The 25,024-nt window shown below is 39.3% G+C and overlaps 1 protein-coding gene across 1 annotated transcript in view; it reads right to left on the reverse strand.

The window, feature by feature from the left end:
• Nucleotides 1-25,024, reverse strand: part of ULK4 (unc-51 like kinase 4) — a 550,770-nt gene that overhangs the window by 431,754 nt on the left and 93,992 nt on the right. Inside the window, exons 18-20 of the mRNA XM_081246952.1 lie at nucleotides 21,312-21,419; nucleotides 13,583-13,666; nucleotides 3,647-3,808 (exon numbers count right to left, since the gene is read on the reverse strand). Of these exons, the coding sequence (XP_081103078.1) occupies nucleotides 3,647-3,808; nucleotides 13,583-13,666; nucleotides 21,312-21,419 (354 nt within the window). The remainder of the gene's footprint in view (nucleotides 1-3,646; nucleotides 3,809-13,582; nucleotides 13,667-21,311; nucleotides 21,420-25,024) is intronic.

Below are 25,024 nucleotides of genomic sequence, written 5' to 3' on the forward strand. Positions count from 1 at the left end.
TGGCTTCAAACTGACAGAAAGATGAACAAAACACAGTCCTGGCTTTCCAGGAGTTTACAATCTATAAGGGATTACAATAAGATAAGCAGGCATAACTAATTTACTCCACAAAATGTGCTAATTGCTTTAAACATTAAATTTTATCCTAAAACTCAAAGCACTTGCCAATTCTTAACTTCTACCTAGTACTCTGTAGTATTTATCTAGTATTATCATCCTTTAAAAAAATTTTAAGATGTTGAAAAGTTTTAGCAGAGCAGTAAGAAGAGGAGATGTGATTTTATAAAGTTCACCCTGTATGGAAAATGGAACTAGTGGAGCAGCAAACTGGCCGTGGGAGACCAGTTAAGGCCACTCCACTGGTCTCAGTGAGAGATGGTGGGGCCTGGATTATGGGGGCAGCAGCAGAGCTGCCGAGGGAGGCAGACAGATCTGAGCAGTATCTGTGAATCAGAATCAGAGGACAGGTCGACTGGCTGGATGTAAACAGCGAAGGGGAAGGAATTAGGGAAGATAAAGCATCAAAAATGATACCTAACCCTTTGTTGTCCTTAGTCTATCTTCCCTTACCTTCCCCTCCCAAGGGCAATACAACAGATTCTGAGGAAAGAGGTCAGAGGGGAATGGGAGCACTGAGCACAAGTGGCTCAGGACACAGAGTGGCACTGACACGGGAGAAAGAGAATGACATAGAGGCAGCGGCCAGAGTGGATGGAGTCTGTTACGCTGAATAAATTAACTGATTGAACAGATCAGTAAATATACTGAGAATAACTGAAACCAGGTTTCTGTATGAGATTAGATTTACAAACACAGAAAATGGGAAGGCTAAAAAGAATCCTAAGTATGGGATTAAAATTGGAAGTATCTATATGAATGCATGAGTTTTGTTCCAAATACCCACAATGATAGATAGAAGAACAATTCTATATGCATGCGTATGTATGAGTACATATATTTTTTTCTAGCTCTGGATACTAAGAAGGCCTGAAAACAATAACACCCCATAGCAATAAGTACAGCACTCAGATCGTGGTTTCTAAATACCAAAGGTCCCTTGGAGAAATGATTGGTTCCAGGGCTGGCAGAGCAAGTACAAAAGTAGCCCAGAAACTGCATGGCGTCAGAAAGTAAGGAAGTGATCAATGATAGAAATAGGTCAATGGGGGCTTCCCTGGTGGCACAGTGGTTAAAAATCCACCTGCCAATGAAGAGAACATGGGTTCGAGCCCTGGTCCAGGAAGATCCCACGTGCCGCGGAGCAACTAAGCCCATGTGCCACAACTGCTGAGCCTGTACTCCACAAATACTGAAGCCTGTGTGCCCAGAGCCCATGCTCCACAACAAGAGAAGCCACCTCAGTAAGAAGCCTGCGCATCGCAATGAAGAGTAGCCCCTGCTGGCTGCAACTAGAGAAACTCCATGCGCAGCAACGAAGACCCAATGCAACAAAAATAAAATAAATAAATTTATTTTAAAAAAAGAGAAATAGGTCAATGGGACACAAAAGCCAGCTTGTAGGGCTTCTAGGATAATCTGAGCATCCAAACAATAAATAATAATAGTGGTAATAGTAGTATCACATTACAATTAATTGAATAAAATAGGTATCCATGATCATAAGGATATAAATACACACATACATGTGGGAGAAGGGAAAGAGTTTCTTTAAAATAGAATTCCAACCAATACCAAAGACCTGTTTTTGTACAGCTCATGAGAACAATGTACAATGGTTTTTACATTTTTTAAAGTGTTAAAGAAAACAAACAAAACAAAGAGAATATGGAACACAGACCATATGTGGCCATCAAAGCCCAAGATACATATCATCTGGCCCTTTACAGAAAGTATTTGCCAATCTCTGATATAAAAGGAATGAAACAGATGGTCATCATATGGCAACCATCACAGAGGCATATGCTACAGGTAAGGGTCCTCAATGATGTTAATGGGAAAACACTAGATAGACCCAGGTTGAGCCTTGCCCTACAAAATACAAGCCCTGCGTCCTTTAAACTTGTAAATGACATGAGGTTCCCAGAAATACTGGGGAACTGTTTCAAACTGAAGGAGGCTAAAGAAATATGAAAACAATATATAACATATAATACTGTACATGATCCTGGAGCAGAAGAGACATTTTGGAGGAAATCGGAAAAATTACAGTGAAAAATTAATAAATTAGATGAACACTAAGAACAAAATATAAGAGGCCCAAGATGAAAGAGTGAAGCTTAATGTGTCAAACGAAGAAAGAGCTAGAAGGTATGAGACTTTGGTGGGAACAACTGGAAAAAAAACTCTGCCAAGAAAAGAAATCATGCTGAGCATAAAAATGAAAATGATAATATAAACCCAATTAAAGCAAGACAGGTTTTTTTTCTAAAGGCCCAGGATTAAAACGAATGCCTTAAGATGTGACTCAAAGATGTCCTGAGAAAGTTCACTGGTGTTTTTAGGACAGATACCAGATAGGGTTGAAGAGAAAACAGTCCAGAAAGGAGCAAGCTTGTGGAAATAACCCTTTAAAGAAGTATGGATGGGGTGGGGGTGGGGGGTGAGGAGGGATGGAGGTACATCCTAAAAAACTTTGGATATGTTTTTATGTGTGCCTTTTTATTTTTAATGTGGTAAAGAATACCTGAACACTGACTAGAAAGATCTAGTACACAAGGAGAGGGTAAAGATTTAGGAAAGAGCAAAAATAACCATTTGAGTGAGATTCTCAAAAAAAGAAGAGATGGAAGAACCATGGACACGTTTGTCTCTGACAGGAGAAGGGACAGTTCATCAGCTGTAGCAGGAGAGAAAAAACTGAGGCACGATAGGTGTGGATGCAAATAGGTCCAAAGATGCGTAAGACAGACACTGGGATAATTCCCGCTGGATGTCTCCATTTTTCTCTGGGAAGTATTTACTGAGGGGGAAGCCATTTACTGAGGATGCAGGAGGGAAAACATGGGATTGGAGGGTTAAGGAAAGAGGATAAGGTCTGAAATTGGCACAGTGAGAAGCACAAGAATGAGGAGACTAGAGAAATACAAGGAGGGTACCAGATAACGTTGAGAGTCCAGATAAGACTGGTGATCAAAAAGAGTATATAAATAAATCATATGAGAAAGGGCTGTATCTGTTCAACCAACTATTAAATTGATACAACCAGGTTAACACATCTTCATACATAATTATCCTTTACATAAAGTCATTATAACCATGGAAGCAAAGCAGTAGACAACCAATCAAAATACAGAAACTGCAAAATCACAGATGCTTGAACATTAATATGAATTCATTTGAACCACATGATAAACCCATTTAACATAAAGTCTGAAAGAGGGAGCTAACAGGAAAAGTCAAGGGACACTAGAAATATACCGAACCAAATCCTGCACCCTAACCACTGCCATGGTTTTCCACTATCACCTCCAAATAGTTTTGAAACTGTAATTCATGGTCACACAAGATCCTATTGGAATTTCCTGACAGTCCTCCTGCTTCAGGAGAAAATCAAATTGTTGTTCTCACCAACTGTTACTCTGAGATTTCTACCTATCCAATGAAATTTACTCTGTATCTAGCACAGTTCTTCAATCTTGGTATTTAAATACATGCAAATATATCCCCAAAAGATGCTCCATCTTACCGATATTGCAGTTATCCTAAGAGAATCAACGGTAGAATGTTTGAATAGGTACCATAAAACAGGCCCAGTTTCTCCTGTAATAAAGCCCTGGGCCTGAGCAGAAGAGGTAGTGCAGACATTTTCAATAATCTTTGCTGCCATGTGATTCACAACACGTTCTTCCTAGAGAGAGAGGAGTAGAAAACAATGAGAAAATTAAATAGGTATTATTTAGGATGAGAAATATATACACATCATTTCTTCATAATCACTGCTTTATAAATAAAGCCCTGATACCAAGAGTGCCCCTGGATGTGTTAGTTGTTTTAGGAGGTATGGTCATTTTTTTCAGGCTACTATAAAACTATTACATTTGGTTAATCACTAAACCTAGCATAACATAATTCTCCACATATTTCAATAAAAAGGCTGAAATAATCTGGAAAATACACAATTATAACTTACAGCATAACATAAAAACTGGAAGATAATTTTCAAATCATAAGGAATATGCAGAACAATCTTCAGAAATTACTCAGGGCTGGAAATGATTAGTGTACCAATAAGCTAAAGACCACCTAAATACAGAGCATCAAGGAAAGTCCAAAGAAAGAGATTGCAGCAGTGGTGTGACCAAATTAACCCTTAGACTAAAGGCTGTTCTGGATTGTTCTAACAATGCTTAGAAGTCTCAAAAAGGATCAAGCTGTTTCCAGGTAACTTAAATGAGTCCAAGAAAAAGCACAAAAGTACTTAAAACACTGTGAAGAAACAAAAGTGCCCAACATAAAAATCACGACGTCTGACATCCAATTAAATTCACACACACTAGAAAGCAGGAAAATTTGACTCATAAAAAGAAAATTTAATTAAGGGAAATGACACAGTGACAGAATAAGAAAAAAGTATTTAAATGGCTATTATAAATACAGTCCATACACTCAAGAAGAAAGAAAGAAGAAAGAAGCATAAGGAAAGAAATAGAAAATTAAAAAATGACCCAAATCAAAGGGCTAGAAATTATAATGTCTTATATGAAAAATACACTGAAATGGATTAACATATTAGACTCTGCAGACTCAATGATTAGTGAAGAATAGTGAAGACACAACACTTAGCAAAAAAAAAAAAAAAAAGAAGAAGAAGAAAGAAAAAGAAAAAAAGAAACAACTATCCAAAATAAACACAGAAAGAAATAAGACTGGGTAAAAAAGAAAAAAGCACTGGAACATCAGTGAACTGTGGGACAACTTCAAACAACTTAATGTATGTGCAATGAGAATCCCAAAAGGGAGTAGAGGGAGGCAGAAAAAATATTTGTTTGAAGAACTACTGGCTGAAATTTTTTCAAATTTATGAAAATTAATAATTCACACTCTAAGAAACTCAATGAAGCTCAAGTAGAAAAAAGAAAAGTCACACCAAGGTACATCATCATCAAACTGCTAAAAACCAGTAATAAAGAGAAACCTGTAAAAGCAGCTAGAGTAAAAAGACACATTATGTAGAGATTATCTAACACATAACCTAACAAAAATAAGGATGACAGGAGACTTCTCATCAGAAACAATGCAAACCAGAAGACAGTGGAACAATATCTTTAAAGTACCAAAAGATAACTGTCAACCTATAAATCTATATCCAACAATAACACCTTTTAAAAACAAAGGTAAGGGACTTCCCTGGTGGCACAGTGGTTAAGGATCCACCTGCCAATGCAGGGGAAATGGGTTCAAGCCCTGGTCTCGGAAGATCCCACATGCCACGGAGCAACTAAGCCCGTGCGCCACAACTACTGAACCTGCGCTCTAGAGCCCACAAGACACAACTACTGAAGCCCGCATGCCTAGAGCCTGTGCTCCACAAAAAGAGGAGCAACCGTGATGAGAAGCCCAAGCACCACAACAAAGAGTAGCCCCCGCTGGCCGCAACTAGAGAAAGTCCATGGGCAGCAACAAAGACCCAATGCAGCCAAAAGTAAAAATAAATAAATTATTTAAAAATAAATTTTAAAAAGAAAGAAAAAAAGAAAAGGAACATTCTTAAAAAAAAAAAAAAAAGGTAAAAGTGAGGAAAACAGGGACAGGTTGGTAAAAGGTACAAATTTTCACCTGTAAGATGAATAAAGTCTGGGGATCTAATGTAAAATAATGTGACTCTAGTTGATAACACCATATAGTATAATTGAAATTTGCTAAAAGAGGAGAATTTAAATGTTCTCACCCCAACCCCAAAAAAAGGTTAACGGGATAAAATATGAGACGACTGATGTGTTAGCTTGGTGGGGGAATCCTTTCAGAATGTATGCATATATCAAATCATCACTTTGTACACTTTAAATACCTTACAGTTTTATGTGAATCATACCTCAATAAAGCTGAAAAACAATTTAAATCCCTATCTCTGATAAAACAGACAAAAAACAATCACCATGAACATAGATTTATACCTATCTATCAGATTAACAAGCTTGACCTACTGTAAGAAAAAAAGCACATCACCCAACAATGGCAGAATTCACCTTTTTTTCCCCCTACGTACGTATACATACTGAGTCATGAGAGAAGTCTCCACAAATACCAAAGATTTAAAATCATACATACACCACTCCCTCTAACCACAATACCATTAAATAATAAACAGATAAATACAAAAAACATAAAGACAGGTATTAAATGAGAAAGAAACAAACGAGGTGTAGAATTTGTTAAGTTTACAAAGCATGTAATGGGATAAAACAGTTAAAGGAACATGAAAATTTACAGAGAAACCCAACCAATATAAATCGTAGAACCCTGTGGAGCTTCCCCCTTAAGATTATCTGCCGCAGGAGAAGAGGAGGTATAAACCTCACCCTAGCAGTGAACATACCATACTTGGTGCCTCTTACCCCACCAAGTCTCTGGAAGCTGGTCTACTCCCTACTCAGTGCAAACTCAGGATCGCTTCTTTGTGCCATTCTCAAAGGTTTGTTTCAAGACACATTAGGTAACTCCATACTTAGTATTGCATCCTACTAACAACAGCATTCCAAATATTATGAATAGTAATATTAAAAGGAAAAACACAAGAAACCCTGCATCATTCCTATTCCACATATATGTGGCTCACTTTCACTACATAAAGGCAAGGAGAACTGTGCGTACCCGCAGAGAACCCAGTGTTGATGGCACACACATTCTTTATTAGGAAGATTAAACCTAAACTGTGTCAGTTACAAAAACAAAAAATACAGCTGTACATTTTCACTTTTATCCAGTATCAAGAATTTTAACTTCTCTCTCATTTTCGTTAACTAGTGTCTAAAAACACTTCAAAAATAATACATATAATGGCTAACACCTCTATACATTCTAATTCAAGCCCCATCTTTTTCTAATAAAATACAAGCAATTTACCGATAGTTTTCTTTTTTAAAAAGCACTGAAATTGAAAATTCAATTTCCTCTTAAAAGAATTTTGTTACATCAAAATTATCTAATAAGCTATGGTTCAGAAATGAATAATAAAGCCGACCATTTATTTTTTGAACCTCACATTTTAACATATGCCAGGTGTCAGTTCAGCACCCGTAATTATATACAGACTATTATGCAAGCTATAAAAAAAAACAGGTGGTTGGTTAGATACAAATGCATAAATTAATCTCCTCTAAACACGTGGAAACACTCTAGGTACTATTTCCAGCTTCTGTGTGCACTGTACAGTAGGTTGCTACCTACCCAGATAAAAATAACTACCTTCAAGAAAAGCCAGTTTTCTCAGCCTACCTATTGCATGCACATACAGAACATATGCCATCTAAGTTCAATGCCAAATATTCCTGAGATCAATACAGCAATGATACCAAGGGGAGAATTGCTCTTTGCTATTGTCTACAATAGGTCAAAGCAACGGAATGAAAAGCTGTCAAAGAGTACCCAAGTCAGAAGCCTGTGGAAGATCAGCCAACACAGGTACCTTTCCTTATACAAAACATCAGATGGGGCCCCATGGCTTGGCCAATATCAAACTACTCAAGAGTGGCACACCTGGGACTGAAATCCACATCCTCTGACTCCCACCTCAAGGTCTCCAAAATGCCAGCCCCAACTCTGAAATGATGACTCAGTGTCATCATGGGTACCTTTTCTTCTATACTGCCACACTCTTTTTAAAAGTTATACCAGGGCTTCCCTGGTGGCGCAGTGGTTGAGAGTCCACCTGCCGGTGCAGGGGACACGGGTTCGTGCCCCGGTCCAGGAAGGTCCCACATGCCGAGAAGCAGCTGGGCCCGTGAGCCATGGCCGCTGAGCCTGCGCGTCCGGAGCCTGTGCTCCGCAACGGGAGAGGCCACAACAGTGAAAGGCCCGCGTAACGCAAAAAAAAAAAAAAAAAAAAAAAAAAAAGCAGTTATACCAGATCTTCCTTTTTTTTTTTTTTGTTATGTTCCACCTTAAGTCTCTCACTCTAAATACTTCCCCTCTTTCCACCTGAACATTTACATCTGTAACAAGATCAAAGCCATTTGACTCACATCTCTATTACCATTGTTAAAATTATAGAAATCGTAACAGGTTGACCTGTTTGGAAAACAAGGTCATAATCTCTTAGGTAACCTTTTGAAAAAGAGAAAACCTACTGAAAACTATTTAAACAAACTCATGACAGTCCCAGTGTAAGACTATCTTCCTCTCCCTAAGTGGATCTCACAGCATGCCACAGGATAAGGTAGGTCTGTGGGCAAATAACTTTGAAAACATCGCATATGATATGCGCCCATGGAGATTCATAATTAAAAGCTCTGAAAAAAAATAAATAAATAAAAGCTCTGAAAAGTACTAAATACAAACAAACAAAACTATTCAACCTTGTTTAACCCAGTGTGTCCCAAGGTATTTGACTGGAAAACCCTTATAACACGTGTGAATTTCCCATGGCAAAGCTAGTTATCTATGCACAATGAACAAAAACAATATGTATAATTTAAAACTAAAATTGTCTTCTAAGAAGTCTACATATCAATTAAAACAAAAAAGTAAAATTTCCATTCTGCTTTTCTCTCAATGCACAGATTAAAGGGAGGAGAAAAGGGAGTACAAACCAGAATCAACGGCCCATGTTCAACAAGGTACATTACTAAGTTTTGAAAGTGGAAAAAAGAAGTCAACTAAGTTAGGCAAAAAACATCTCAATATATTTAAGAACAACAGAAATAGCACAACAATGTGAATGTACTTAACTATATACTTAAAGGTTAAGATGGTAAATTTTATATTAAATATATACATTTTACCACAATTTAAAAAATACAAGAGAAATAGAACAGACCACATTCTTGATCTATACAGTAATGCAATTTTGTTATTGCAACAAAAGAAAAAAGAGGCAATAAAATCCCACCCATCTGAAAAAGTTTAAGCCATTTCATAAACAACCCTGGACCAAGATAAAATTTTAAACTAGGGATTATCTATAAAATAACAATAATGGAAACACTACATGTCAAAACAATGGGATACAGCTAACACTAGGTTGAAAGTAAATAGCCTTAAATGTCTTAGTAACTACACAAGAAAGAAAAAGGAAAAAAAAAGCAAAGGTAGTTATAAAACAACAATAAATGGCATACTAAACCAGGGATAAAAAAAAAATTTCTTTCCAAATAAATGAAGATAGGGCAGTGTCTTAATCATTTTCACCTTTCCTGTGTCCAGCCAGTACATAATATGTTTCATAAATGCTACCTGTAAAGAACGGGAGCTGTATATGAGATAGTTAACTTAAGCAATGAATTAAAAATATTAGCTAAATGTCATCAAGAATTCAAAGGAACTTCAATCATCTTATTCCAGTGTTTTTTAAACCAAATGTGTCATTCTCTTTTTAGTTTTCTCATTGAGTATGCTTTCCATTTTCACTAATATCAACCAATTCTCCTCAAATTTATTCAGAGATATATTCTCTCAATCAACATCCCAACAGGTGAACTTGCATATAACTTTTAGAATCAACTTTTTAAGTAAAAAGGAACCCAAAAAAGCTAAGAAACTCATGAAAAAGATTAAAATGGTAAGAAAAAACGCCCCTCTATATTTTTAAATTAGTAAAAATAAATACTATTCATTTAGACAGCATGGCACAGATAATAGGCCAACAGAACTAAATAGAGACCAGGAAGAGACATGCGCATTGACATGACAGAGTACACTGCAGAGCCGTGGGGTACGATGGACTTATAATTAAGTGATGCTGGGAATAACAGATTATGTTTATTTTAAAAAATAAAACTGGGGCTTCCCTGGTGGCGCAGTGGTTGGGAGTCTGCCTGCCGATGCAGGGGACACGGGTTCGTGCCCCGGTCGGGGAGGATCCCACATGCCGCGGAGCGGCTGGGCCCGTGGGACATGGCCGCTGGGCCTGCGCGTCCGGAGCCTGTGCTCCACAGTGGGAGGGGCCGCAGCAGTGAGAGGCCCGCATACGGCAAAAAAAAAAAATAAAAAAATAAAAAAATAAAAAATAAAACTGGATCCACACATAGCACCACACACACAAAAAAATTACAAATAGATTAAACTTCTAAAGGAAAAAAGGAAAAATAAAACTTTTAGAAGAAATATGTAATAGACCATCTAAATGAAGTTGGAGTAGAGAAGCTTTTCTTAAGATATAAAAAACACAAATAATAAAGGAATGGATTGATAAATGTCTATTAAAATTAGGAACTTCTGCTTATCAATAGACACTGTAAAGAAAATGAAAAGACCAAACACAAATTAGAAAGTATCTGGGATACATATAAACAACAAAAAATTAATATCCAGAATACATTTTTAAAAAATTCCTATGGGTGGAGTACCATGACATCTGAAATTTTTTCAAACAGTTCAGAAAATAAATGAATGAATAAATAATAAATACACATATATGGACAGATGTACACACACATATTACAACAAAGCAAAGAGGGCAAAACATTAAGAGTTGAACCTAGGTGATGTAAATACAGGTGATCACTATAGTTTTCTTTCCTTTTCTAATACTTGAAACATTTTATAACAATAGGCTGGGTGGGTGGGAGGGTGGGAATGAAGGTGTGCAGAATTCCTACAAAGCAACAGAAAAAATTAAGACAATCATTTTCAAAACAGGAAAAACTACAGAAACCAAAGTAAATAGAAAAGATGGTCATTCTCATTAGTAATCAGGAAAATGCATATTAAAACTACTTTGAGAAACAATTTAGTGCCCACGAGACTGACAAAAACTTAAAGTCTGACTATATCAAATGTTCAAGAAGATGTGAGTTAATGGATACTCCTATACACTGCTGGTGGGAGTATAAACTGATACACACGTGTGTCTCTGAGGCACACATCAACAACATACTATTCAGTGCTACAAACACTTTACACAATCAGCATGTACCAATCTCAACCTAACTTTAAGCAAAAAACTTAAGTCTCAAAAGAACACAGTACCAGTCCATTTATAGAGTTCAACATTTAGACTCAATCAATGTAATATTTAGCAATACATTCAAAAAGGGAAACACTATAAAGAAAAACTAGGGAAAGTAAAAAGAAAAGAGAAAAAAAATTTAAGAAAACCTTGGGAAAGTTTATCACCGAACTCATAATAGTGTTTACTCTTTGAAAGAAAGCACAAATTGCAATCCTAGAGGGAGAGAGAAAAATTCTCTAAGCAACGAGCGACACCCCCTCAGCGTTTTGTTGTTTTTTTTTTGGCTGCATTGGGTCTTCATTGCTGCGTGCGGGCTTTCTCTAGTTGAAGCTAGTGGGGGCTACTCTTCGTTGCAGTGCACAGACTTACTGCAGTGGCTTCTCTTGTTGCGGAGCACGGGCCCTAGGCTTCAGTAGTTGTGACACGCGGGCTTCAGTAGCTGCAGCATGCAGGCTCTAGGGCACGAGGGTTTCAGTAGTTGTGGCCCACAGGCTCTAGAGTGCAGGCTCAGTAGTTGTGGCCCATGGGCTTAATTGCCCTGCAGCATGTGGTGTCTTCCTGGACCAGGGCTCGAACCCATGTCTCCTGTACTGGCAGGCGGATTCTTAACCACTGCACCACCAGGGAAGCCCCCCCCCCACTTTTTTTTTTAAATAGAGTAAGTGGGTCAGAGTGTGTGCTTTTAACCATACTCCTACATTTCATGTACTCTTCTGTATATGAGGTACATTTCACTATTAAAGAACCTACCTACATTCAGAAATACCAGTAGGGGCTGGGAAAACAGTTTTCTACATTAAAAAAATTTTTTTTTAAATCATTGAAGTGGCTTAAAATTTTTTTACCTCAACTATGTCCTGAATACATTAGACAAATATGCTAAAGAATTGCTACAATTGAATTATTTTTGTAAGGATAGAACTCCTTTTTTAGGGGGAGATGATCACCTCTGAATTTATTTAATAGGGACAATATTAGTGTACATGCTGCCAAAGCATACACTTAAATGCTTTTCAAACATATAAAATTTTAATAAATTAGAGAGTTCTGGACTTTTCTCCCTCTTAATGAAAAGTATTCAAGACTTGTCATACATACCAAGACAATAAAAGGCAAGTGTATATATTCATTAACTATATCATTAGCTACATCGCTATTTTACAGTTATTATTTGTTAACAATACACATGTATATCAAACGCTATTTTTACAGTATGTACTCAATGAAAACACAGGAGGGGGTGGGGAGGATATATTTAATAAAGGATACCACTGCATGGATTAGAATTGATCATCTTTTACTAGGCATTAATCTAAGTTTTATAAATTAAAGACACAAAGTTTTAAAAATTTCTTTACACCATTTAAAAAATTCCTAGAAGACTCCTTTCTCCTTCGAGCTCCTATATTTTTTTCTTTTGCATGAATGTGCTTGACAGATTCCACTTTATATTTTTATCTTATCTCCCACAACAGGTAGGATCTGTGCATGAACAGAAATTCCACCTTCTTCATCCATGTGCCCCCAGGTGTGCCTCGCTTGAGGCCTTGAATGATAAATCCAAACATGTCTTTTGACTATAGATAAAAATAACTTAATTCTCATATTGTTGATAAAGTACAGAATACTGGCTTCATTCACTTCCTACAGTGACAACTGACTACATAGTTAACCCTACAGGCGGGTAAGTGTTCACACCTCCTTTCTGGATCACTAGGGGAAAACCTTGCAGAGATTTTTCTACGCTTGGGACATCATTCCATTACCATATAACTCATGAAGTAGTGAACTCAAAAGAAAGATGTTTATTCTGACATGTGTTTTTTTCATTCCTTAAGGAATGTTTTTACCTTATGGCTCTGCCTTGGGTGAAACAATGTCAAGGTTTAAAGCAAACAGAAAAATGCCAGCCTTTTAGGTCAGTTACTAAATCCTCTACACAATTACACACAGGAACTACATATTCAGGTTGGTTGGTTGGCCAGCTGGCTGGTTTTCAGCCATGAACAATAGCATGAGAAGGGATGTGAATAAATTGAAAAAAAAAAAAAAAAAACATCACATAATAACTACTACTTAATATTAAAATCAACAGATACTAGTGGCAGCTTCCCCGTTTCTGAACCACAAAATGGCAACCTGACAAGATAATCACGGGGATGTTGAGGTTCGCAGAAAATTCTCTGCATACACCTTGCTCGTTAAACTGTTGTATCGCTAACTTTAAAAGGAGGATTAAGTATATGTTATTGAGAACTAGTTAGGTTGTTTATATTTGCTATCACCTCTTAAAAAGCAAGACATTTAAACAAGTGAATGAGAGTTAGTTCATTTTTACACTTGATCCACTGTAGGTCCCTGGCTTACAGTGGCTTGTCAGGATTACTTAAATTCAGGAGCAATACAGTGCTTGGTTGACAGGCTCCTGCACTGCTGCAGGCTACAATCCTCACACAGTGCCTGAAGGGTTATTACAATTGCAAGCGTCTACAGAGGACAACAAAGGAGCCTTACCCCTTCCCGAAGGCACCTCATTAGCACCGTGTATGCAGCCGAGGGAACAGCCCAGCATTCTCGGGGCTCCTTTTTTTTTTCTTCCTAAAATGAAGTGGAAGGAAAGGCAGTGAAGCTAATAGCACAAAAGATATTAACCCTTTCAAGAAAAAGGCTCGGTTTCATATATACAAACTACCTAAAACTTCTTAACATTCTATTGAAAGTACAGCCTGACAATTATGACCTGATGAGGGGTCTTTTACTGCACTGTACATACAAGGTATTTCTTGTATTTCTCATTATGCTGTATATGATGTTGATAAGATCCCCTCAGCAGTAGCTAGATGGAAAGAACTAAGAAATGCCAGTATGACCTGGTCAATAGAGAAACCATTCCACTGATAACTGTAGGTGATGATACAGCTACTCCTACCTAAAAGGTATGACATTATCTGTAACGATTTGAAAGCACAGAACACACAGCTTTCACTAATATCTCTGGATAATCCATAGGAACAAGTAAAACTCAGGATGCTACCTAGCAAGACAAAGCTCAATAAAAGTCAGCAATTATGATTAGTGGGTACAATGATTTTAATGACATCAGGAAAAATTCTTTCACAGAAGAACCAAATTAGAGAGATAACCGCACTCCTGGAACCTGTCAAGTAAAATCACAAACTAAACCAGGGGCCACAGAGAAAGGTGAAAAACAATAATCTCTTTATAGCAGAAGAAATTCGGCTCTGCTTAGAATATTTCTTTAAGATTGTCCAAATGTTAGAATTGGTACCTTACTGGCCCAAAAGTATTCAATACTCATGATGAGAATTGTGACCCATTAAAACTGTACCCTTGGGCTTCCCTGGCCTGCCAATGCAGGGGACACAGGCTCGTGCCCCGGTCCGGGAAGATCCCACATGCTGAGGAGCAGCTGGGCCTGTGAGCCATGGCCGCTGAGCCTGCGCGTCCGGAGCCTGTTGCTCTGCAACGGGAGAGGCCACGAGAGTGAGAGAGGCTCGCGTACCGCAAAAACAAAAAAAGCAAAAAAGCAAAAAAAAAAACAAACAAAAAACTGTACCCTTAATCATGGAATTCCACATAGGGTCATAATCTAGACATTACCATCCAGAGATGCTCCAGCTCAAAAATTGTGAATTCAGCACCCAATTCAACTTCCAAAAACAACTTTCCTCCCTTCCAGCTCATTAGGAGGCCCACCACAACCTTTCCTTAGCATCACTGTACTCTGCTACCCGTCTCCCCTCCCCCACCCCTTCTCTTCCCCCCAGTCTATCCCCTACCCTCCCTGACAGCCATTTAGATTCCTGGTCTATCATTTAATCACTCTTGCCAAAGGCCTGAATGACCTCACCCTCTGGAGTGCCCTTGTCCTGGGCCCGGGGAAACTCAACCTTAGAGGGAGCCAGTGGCTTGTTTTCTCCAGGCCTGCGCTCAGACAGCTGGGCTCTTGGAGGGATGACACCAAGAACACAGAGTCCACAAAGGACCTAGGATCAGTAAGCCCAGGGACCTTCCACATCACTCTCCAGGCCTGTCTCTCTCTCTCTAACCAATTCTCTCTCCTAAAGGACCACAGTATTTCAACCCCGCGGCCCTCCCATCACTTCACCTACTTTTCCTCCTCCGCAGAGACCATGGAAGTGATGAGAAAGGAACTACTAGCCCACCTCCACCTGCAGCCAGCTGCTGCTCATACACAGTGGTTACAGCAGGACAGGCTCCTCCACCCCTTCCACATGGGCTCACGAGCCCGTTCCCACCCTGCTTTCTTCAGGGTCATTAGGACCCGGACCATCCCTTATTGTTCCTAAGTGCTCGATGTCCTATCTCCACGGGATCCCTTCCATTTCCACTAGAATAGACTCACTGTCACCTCCCATTTTCAGATGTGCTGTGAGAACTACATATACATGTTTTTCCTTTTTTCTTTTTTTGGCTGGGCCGCGTGGCATGTGGGATCTTAGATCCCTGACCAGGGATCAAACCCGTGCCCCGGGCAGTGGAAGTCCCCTGTAGGTGTATTTTTGATGTCTTTGTGGGAGAAGGTGAGCTCCACGTCCTTCTATTCCACCAGCTTGATCTGGCCCCCTGTTGTCTCCCATTCTCAAAACAGCCCCTCGTCCCTCCGCTCTTTCCCACAACCATCCTAAGCTTTATGTTCACTTCCTCAAGTGTCCTCACCTCCCCCTAAATCCTCAACAGGCTGCAGTCTGACTTCTTCGGCCTCACTCACTCCACGTTAAATAAATAAATACATGAAACAGCTCTTGTTGGGTTACCAGTGACTTTCGTGTCACTCAAGCCAGGGGACTCTGTGGTCCTCTTTCTTGGACATTCAGCCCTATCGACCTTCTCTTTTCTGAAATGCCCACTCCTCTCCTAAGTTTGCTCCTGCTTCACTTACTCTCCGTTAGGGTCCAGAAGCCTCTCTTACCATCCTCCAATCTATTCTCCACATTTAAACCAGAGTCATCTTTGTGGCACTTAAATCAGATGACACCCTTACCCTTCTTAAAACTTTATCAGCTTCCCCTTGCTCTCAGGATCAAGACCCAGGCATCCGACTTGGCCGAGGTGCCCTCCATGGTCACGTCCCTGCCAGTCTCTGCAGCCCTACTTCCTGCTCATTCCCCTCCAGTCCCATTGGCCTTGGTGCAGTTCATGAATGGAAAAAAGCACCTACTGTGTGCCAGGAACTCTTCTAAACAATAGCCACACAGCTATGAGCAAGAAAGATAAACGTTCTTTCTGTCTTAATGGTATTTAGTGGGGGACAAAGTTTTTTTTTTTTAATTAAACAAAATAAACAAGTCAAGATAGTGATGAGTGCTATAAAGAAAAGCATAGCAATGGATAAACAAGGTCCTACTGTATAGCACAGGGAACTATATTCAATATCCTGTTATAAACCATAATGGAAAAGAATATTAAAAAGAATATATATATATATTTAAAAACTGAGTCATTTTGCTGTACAGCAGAAATTAAACACAACATTGTACATCAACTATACCTCAATAAAAAAATTTTTTTAATTAAAAAAAAAAGGAAGAAAAGCACAGCAGGCTAAGGGGTTAGAGGAAGACTGTAGTCGGAGAGGTTCCATCTCACATTCCTCAGGGCCAGGAGAAGGCTCCCTGCAGGGATCCACATGAGCAGAGAGAAACTGTAAACATCTAGGGGGAACACAATGCAAGCAGGAGGAACAGCAAATGCAAAGGTGTGGAGGCAGGATCAGGGTACGAGGGGTCTCAGGGAACTGTGGGGAGGGCAGTGCGCCTGGGAGGAGGAAACAAGTAAGAGGGTCGTGAGGGCAGAGGTCATATGGGGACTGGGGAGGCAGCTCACAAGAGCCCAGAAGGTAACTGGAGATTTAGCTGTGACAACGAGGAAGACAGGAAGCATGGGAGGGCTCTGAGGAGTAACAACTGCAGAGTCTCATGGGTTTAACAGGCTTACTCTGGCTGATGTTTGGGGAAGACTTCAATGGACACAAGAGTGAAGCAAGGAGATCATCTGGAAATGATTATGGGCTGGACAAAAAGAGACAAAATATAAGAATACCTGGCCTCAATGTGGTATGTATCCTTGACAAAAGTCAGAAAAAAAATACATAAACTATAAATGTGTTGCCTCATAATATCCTCGTCAGAATCACCGTCTGGTCTTCTGTTCTTATGCTTATAACCTTAGGGTGTTACCAGAGAATCGAAAGGACAGGACTTAGGCGTCTACATTATATACGATATGCATGTATGTACATATGTATGTGTGTGTGTGCGTATACATGTATCAATCACTTCAGGTCAGTCTCACTACATCAGTACTGACCTGAGATGTTAAGGTTTACCTATATTCTAAGTGACAATGCCACAAACAGCCTCATCTCATGAAACATTAGTGATTTGTGTGGATCCAGGGACATAACTTCCTTTTCTGGTTTGCTATCATAAGATGTGGTCAAATGTCATGGCCACAGAATCATCCCTTTATTAAAACAGCCTAGCTTACATCCAATTAAAGTAAGAACCAAGGGAAATGATTCTCTAGATCTACTTTTAGAAACAAATAGAAATATGATTCTGCATTATTCCATCTATATAAGACTCTACAAAATGCAAACTAGTCTATATGACAGAAGGCAAATCAGTGGTTGCCTAGGGGTGGGGAGAGGGGCAGGAGGGAGGGGTAACAAATGGTGCTGAGAAAACTTTTGGAGGCGATAGATATTTTCATTATCTTGACTGTGGTGATGGTTTCACAGATGTATACATATATTAGCGTTGATCAAATTTTAATATTTAAACGTGTGCAGTTTATGGTTTGCCAATTATACCTCAATTAAGCTGGGGGGAAAGGTTAAAAAAAATGGGACACATGCCCCCCCAAAAAATTGGACTAGACTCCCACCCATGATAAGATGGTAGACCACACTTCCTGTGGTCTGAGATACCTGACCTTTCTTCTAAGGAAAGCAGTTTTATTCTGTACCCTTAAAATGACTCAGAGAGCTGACAAGAAAGCAAAGAATAATCAAGCCAAAAATTAGCTGCAAGCATGAAGGGATAAACAGAGCACTGAAGTTTGCTTTTATTCTGAGGGCCTGCAGAACTTGGCAAATTTGAGCTTTGATGTCAAGGCCTCCAGGGCCCAACGTAAGAGTAAAGTCAATATAAACTCTCCAGCCCCACCCCCGAAGAACTGCAAGGAAAACTGTCTTTCACAAAACTTAGCACACAAGAGAATGTTCCAGAGCAAGAGGAGGAGGGAGGGAGCTCTAAGTACTAATTGAGAAAGACATCCATATTAATTATTAAGAAACAGCTCCAGTGTATGTATTGCCATACACTGCTTTTAATACTGTGTAACTATTAAGTGAAAAAAGTTGCTCTACTTGCTATATAAAATGAGACAAAGTAAGAATCTACATTTCTACTCACTCATTTGTGCAAAACTAATGCTGTAAATATAAGTAAGTAAGAAATCATAATGGTTATTTGTTGGGGAACTACACAGATGGGGGACAAAAATAGAAAAGAGACCCTTCCCAGTATACCTTTCTATACTTCCAAGTTTTCTAGTTTCATGAATGTGTTATCTCTTCAAAATACAAAATTACCTGAGAATAAACTCAACCAAGCTAAATGTACAAAAAGCTTTATGAGTGAAATATATTGGGTTGGCCAAAAAGTTCATTTGGGTTTTTCTGTTAAGATGATGAGCTTTTTGGCCAATCCAATAATTTAAATAGCTTAAATGAAAAATCTTTTAATATAAATATATGAAAACACCATTTTTTTGTGCATTAAAGGACAACATATCATAAATGTACTAATACTTTCCTCATAGATGCAGTACAATCCCGAACATGCATTAGAAGACTCAAAATCACAAAGACAGCAGTATTTCTGTATAGTCAATGCAGGGTTCAAAAGATAATTTCAGAATTGGACAATCTGATTCTAAAATTTATTCTGACATGTAAAGGGCCAGGAATAGCCAAGATATTTATGAAAACAAAGACTAAGGAGGTGTGACTTGCTGTACAGGCTATCAATACTAAGTATGGAACTAAATGGTTTTATAGTCATTAAGTTAATTGCCTTAAAATGATGATCATCCAGAAAGTCAATTTAGATACTAAGGATACTCAAGTTATATAACATTTAAGCAAGTTCTAGAAGCAAAACATAAGTACAAGGAGAGGGCTTCCCTGGTGGCGCAACGGTTGAGAGTCTGCCTGCCGATGCAGGGGACACGGGTTCGTGACCCGGTCTGGGAAGATCACACATGCCGCGGAGCAGCTGGGCCCATGAGCCATGGCCGCTGAGCCTGCACGTCCAGAGCCTGTGCTCCGCAACGGGAGAGGCCACAACAGTGAGAGGCCCGCGTACCGCAAAAAAAAAAAAAAAAAAAAGTACAAGGAGAGAACTTCTGATTAACTTATAACTTACTGGTACTCATTAAAACACTCAGAGCATCACATGAAATGAATAACTCATAATTTATCTATATCTATTCAATATATTCCCAAATATAAGAAGTCAGGGCCTCCCTGGTGGCGCAGTGGTTGAGAGTCCGCCTGCCAACGCAGGGGATACGGGTTCGTGCCCCGGTCCGGGAGGATCCCATGTGCCGCGTCCGGAGCCTGTGCTCCGCAGCGGGAGAGGCCACAACAGGGAAAGGCCCGCGTACCGCAAAAAAAAAAAAAAAAAAAAAAAAAAAAAAAAAGTCAAATTCTGCAGTCACAAATTCTCATGCCATGTTAAGAGCTATATTTACACATAGTGTTTTAAATAATAATGGCACTTTTACACTGGGAGGACCAATAGGACCCTCTTGCATGAAGGAGTCAAAGATGGCAGCAACCTAGGGAGTACTCTGGGGACTCTGGTCCACTGGTTTTAAAATATAGCCTGAGTCATGTACCAAAATGTTCATTGCAGCTCTATTTACAATAGTCAGGAGATGGAAACAACCTAAGTGTCCATCATCGGATGAATGGATAAAGAAGATGTGGCACATATATACAATGGAATATTACTCAGCCATAAAAAGAAATGAAATTGAGTTATTTGTAGTGAGGTGGACGGACCTAGAGCCTGTCATACAGAGTGAAGTAAGTCAGAAAGAGAAAGACAAATACCATATGCTAACACATACATATGGAATTAAAAAAAAAAATGTCATGAAGAACCTCGGGGTAAAACGGGAATAAAGACACAGACCTACTTGAGAATGGACTTGAGGATATGGGGAGGGGGAAGGGTAAGCTGTGACAAAGCGAAAGAGAGGCACGGACATATATACAGTACCAAACGTAAGGTAGATAGCTAGTGGGAAGCAGCCGCATAGCACAGGGAGATCAGCTCGGTGCTTTGTGACTGCCTGGAGGGGTGGGATGGGGAGGGTGCGAGGGAGGGAGAAGCATGAGGGAAGGGATGTGGGAACAGATGTATATGTATGACTGATTCACTTTGTTATAAAGCAGAAACTAATAAAAATAAATAAATTAAAAAAAGAAAGAGAAAGACAAATACCGTATGCTAACACATATATATGGAATCTAAGAAAAAAAAGTCATGAAGAACCTAGGGGTAAGACAGGAATAAAGACACAGACCTACTAGAGAATGGACTTGAGGATATGGGGAGGGGGAAGGGTAAGCTGTGACAAAGTGAGAGAGTGGCATGGACATATATACAGTACCAAACATAAAATAGATAACTAGTGGGGAGCAGCGCATAGCCCAGGGAGATCAACTCGGTGCTTTGTGACCACCTAGAGGGGTGAGATAGGGAGGGTGGGAGGGAGGGAGACGCAAGAGGGAGGGGATGTGGGAACATATGTGTATGTATAACTGATTCACTTTGTTATAAAGCAGAAACTAACATACCATTGTAAAGCAATTATACTCCAATAAAGATGTAAAAAAAATAAAAAATAAATTAGCAGGTGACAAAATAAAATAAAATAAAATAAAATACAGCCTGAGAATCTCCTATACTTTAAAGAAAAAGAGGTACTGGAGGAGAGGGAAGACAGACAAGGAGAGATAGAAGAGTCAGAAAGACACTGAGAGCCTCTCTCCTCCAGAGGTAAAAATTTTCCTAAATTCCTTAGGTGTGCTCAAAGGGGCAAAATCAAAAAACTTTGATTTTGATATCTGCCATGATATGTCAGAACACATCAAAGAACAACAGAGTTAACCAGACAATCTTACCTGGGTGGCTATAAGATAGATCAGCTCCCCCAGGGTTGGTAAAAGGCACTGTTTTAATTTGCTGTTCCTGAAGTTTTCCCTAATTAATTCGGTTAAGAGAGTAACTGCCTGAAAAGAGAGGGAGAAAGTATATTATTTCATGTGTATCTCTTGGTTCTTTAGCCTATATGTAACAGGCAAGACACTCTACAAAATTCATCTTCCATTTTTAAGAACTGGTTTCCAAATTATTTTCAATATACGGGCCTTATTCCTGAAGGAAATAAACAGTAACTCTCCCAGACGAAGATACAAATACACCCAGTGAAATAAACTTACCGACTTAACAGCACTTATCAGTTACCAAGCATTTTGACTATATCCAATCTTCTGTGAGGGAACCGTTGCTCTATCTTTAAAGTCAGAAAACCTAGCCTGAGAGAGTTGCAGCAGCTTGCCCCCATGCCATCCAGTCCACTTGGAAGCCAGAATCTGAACACAGATTTTCCCATGCCAGATCCCTAGGATGTTCCAGCGCACCCCAGTTTGAAAAATTCTTACACTGCATGAAACTTTTAAATGATTCCTTCAAAAATACAAGTGGGGCAACGTTATACCAACATTCCAGTATAATCCACTTTGAAATCCGGCAGCATGTTTTATCAGATCTAGTTAATTTCCTAGGACTCATGCTGAGAAAATCCCATGTGCTCCATGCCAGAATGTATAACCCAGAACACAGGCTAATCAAATAATACTGTCACCATGAAGTAGGGTATAATGGTTTCAGAATGATACATATAGAATGAGATGGGGAAAAATTGCATACAAATAGTGTGGAAGCATTGCTCGGAAACAGTGCATGCAACTGAAAACATGGTGCACAAACAAGATGATTTCTTACTGTGACAAGATATATGTTTTTAAACTGAACATATATCAAAACATTAGGTCGTACAGCTAAAACTAATACAATGTTATATGTCAATTATATCTCACTTCAAAAATTAATTAAGGCTTCCCTGTTGGAGCAGTGGTTAAGAATCAGTCTGCCAATGCAGGGGACACGGGTTCAAGCACTGGTCTGGGAAGATCCCACATGCTACGCAGCAACTAAGCCTGTGAGCCACAACTACTGAGCCTGCGCTCTAGAGCCTGCGAGCCACAACTACTGAGCCCACGTGCCACAACTACTGAAGCCTGCGCACCTAGAGCCCACGCTCCGCAACAAGAGAAGCCACAGCAATGAGAAGCCCGCGCACCGCAACGAAGAGTAGCCCTCGCTCACCGCAACTAGAGAAAAAAACCCATGAGCAGCAATGAAGACCCAACGCAGCCAAAAATAAATAAACAAAAAATAAAATAATTTTTTTAAAAAATTGAAAAGTTTAAAAACTGAAACTGAGCACTTCAAATCTTGCAGAGCAATTTGACAATGCTACAACATCCCAGCATGTAATCACTGGTCCCATATTGTAAAACAAAAGTGTGGACAAGTTGCAGTTGCACATCAGGGAGGTGCACAATAGTCAGGCACGGGAGGAACACTTGTTCATGTGGGGTTTTCTGAACAGCTTTATTGAGTTACAACTGACCTACAATGTGCTGCATTTTTTTTTTTTTTTTGGCCATCCGTGAGGCTTGCAGGATCTTAGTTCCCTGACCGGGGACTGAACCCAGGGCCACAGCAGTGAAAGTGCTGACTCCTAACCACTGGACCACCAGGGAATTTCCAGAGCTGCGTATACTTAAAGTGTGCAATTAGATATGTTTGACATACACACGTCCCAGTGAAATCACCACCACAATCAAGAGAGCAACACCCCCAAGTGTTTCCTCAAGTTCCCTTGGTAATCCCTCCATTTCACTACCTTTCTCTCCTCCCACTGATTTACTTTCTGTCATTAGTCTGCATTTTCTAGAGTTTACGTTAATGGAATCATATAATATGTATTCTTATTTGTCTGGCTTCTGTCACTTAGCATAATGCATTTGAGATTCTTCCATGTTGTTATGTTTATACATAGTTCATTCTTTTTCGTTGCTGAGTAGTATTCCCCTGTACAGAGATACCACCTTGTGTAACTCCTACCACCCACTGCCTTACACACAGTGAATCCCCCATATAAAGTGGTTGAGGAGGAAAAAGGAATCATATACATCACATTAGCCCTTGCAGGTCACTTCTACACACAGTCTTCCTTTTCTTTCAACCTGGACTGATTGATCATCCACTAGTATTACCTTGAACCCATCTGAAATTAACAATGTTCAGCCTTTTCTTTTTACCTACAAAAACAGCAATTTGTCACCAGCATACCTATCATAAAAGAACGGATAAAGGAAGTATTCTAAAGAGAAAGGAAATGATTAAAAAAAAAAGAACCTTGGAAAATCAGGAAGGAAGCAAAAACATGGTAGGCAAAAATACAGGTAAATACAATAGGCTTTCCGCCTCCTATTAAGTTTTCTAAATTATGTTAGATGGTTGAAGTAAATGTTAGGAAAATGCTTGATTTGGTTCTAAATGTATTTAGAGGATATATTTAAGACAACTATATAAAAATGAGGGAGGTTAAATGCTGAAAAGGGAGGTAAGTTTTCTATACTTCACTTGAACGGGTAAAATGATGACACCACTAGACTGATAAGTTATGTATAATATAAACATAAACAATGTTGTTTTTAAAAAAATCAAAGACAAGCTAAATAAATGAAGAGATGTATTTGTGTGTGTGTGTGTGTGTGCGTGTGTGTGTATTTTATTTTCTGTACAATATGATGTTTTGACATCTTAAACAAACCCTTCTGGCTGGAGAGAGAATGACCCTACCCTCCCAGGGCCAGCCAATTCTTAGAGGTAGCAAAGGCCCAGGAGAGCATGTCTTTAATATGCAAACTCGCCAATCCACAGTCATACCTCCTCTATCTGGCCCTTATACCTCAGGAGGCAATAATCTTCTGCCTTCATCATCCCGGGACCAGGTACCACGCAACGAGAGACTCTTCCTATAGCCCAAAGCCTGCTGAAATTATTCAGACTAGCCGATTCTAAGGTGTTTATCCTGCCTCGCCTTTCCCGTGGAAACCCCAATAAAGGCTATGGCTTAAGCACTCCCCTTTTCTGCCTCCTGACCACCTTGGCGTTTTTCCATATGGCCCTGTATGCCATGCCTGTCTCTAGGACCTGTAAACATAATAAACTTTATTTTCCTGAGCCTCTCCTCTCTCTCCTCTTGTGGCCGTTCCTGACTATCTCATAAATGAATACAAAAAGGAGATATACTATGTTCATATATAGTAAGACCCATGGTAAAGATGTCAATTTCCCCCAAACTGATAGCTTGGTTTATTGAAATTCCTATCAAAATCCCAGCAAGATTTTTTTGTAGATATCAATAAGATTAGCCTACAATTCATGTGGAAAGCAGAAGTATCAGAAGAACCAAAACAATTTTGAAAAAGGAGAATAAGGTGGTTGAAACTGTTCCACCTGATTTCAAGACTTATTATACAGCTACAGTAATCAAGACTGTGTGGCATCGTCAGAGAAACAGGCACTCAGATCAATGGACCAGAACAGAGAATCCAGAACTAGCTCCATACAAGTATGGCCCACTGATTTTTGACAAAGGTGCAAAGGCAATACAACAGAGGGAAGTCAATCTTTTCAAGAAATGTTGCTGGAGCAACTGGCTCTCCACAGGAAAAACAAAAAGGAAACCTCAACCTAA

The sequence above is a fragment of the Mesoplodon bidens genome, assembly GCF_964165515.1.
Source record: "Mesoplodon bidens genome assembly, chromosome: 10".
Taxonomy (NCBI): Eukaryota; Metazoa; Chordata; class Mammalia; order Artiodactyla; family Ziphiidae; genus Mesoplodon; species Mesoplodon bidens.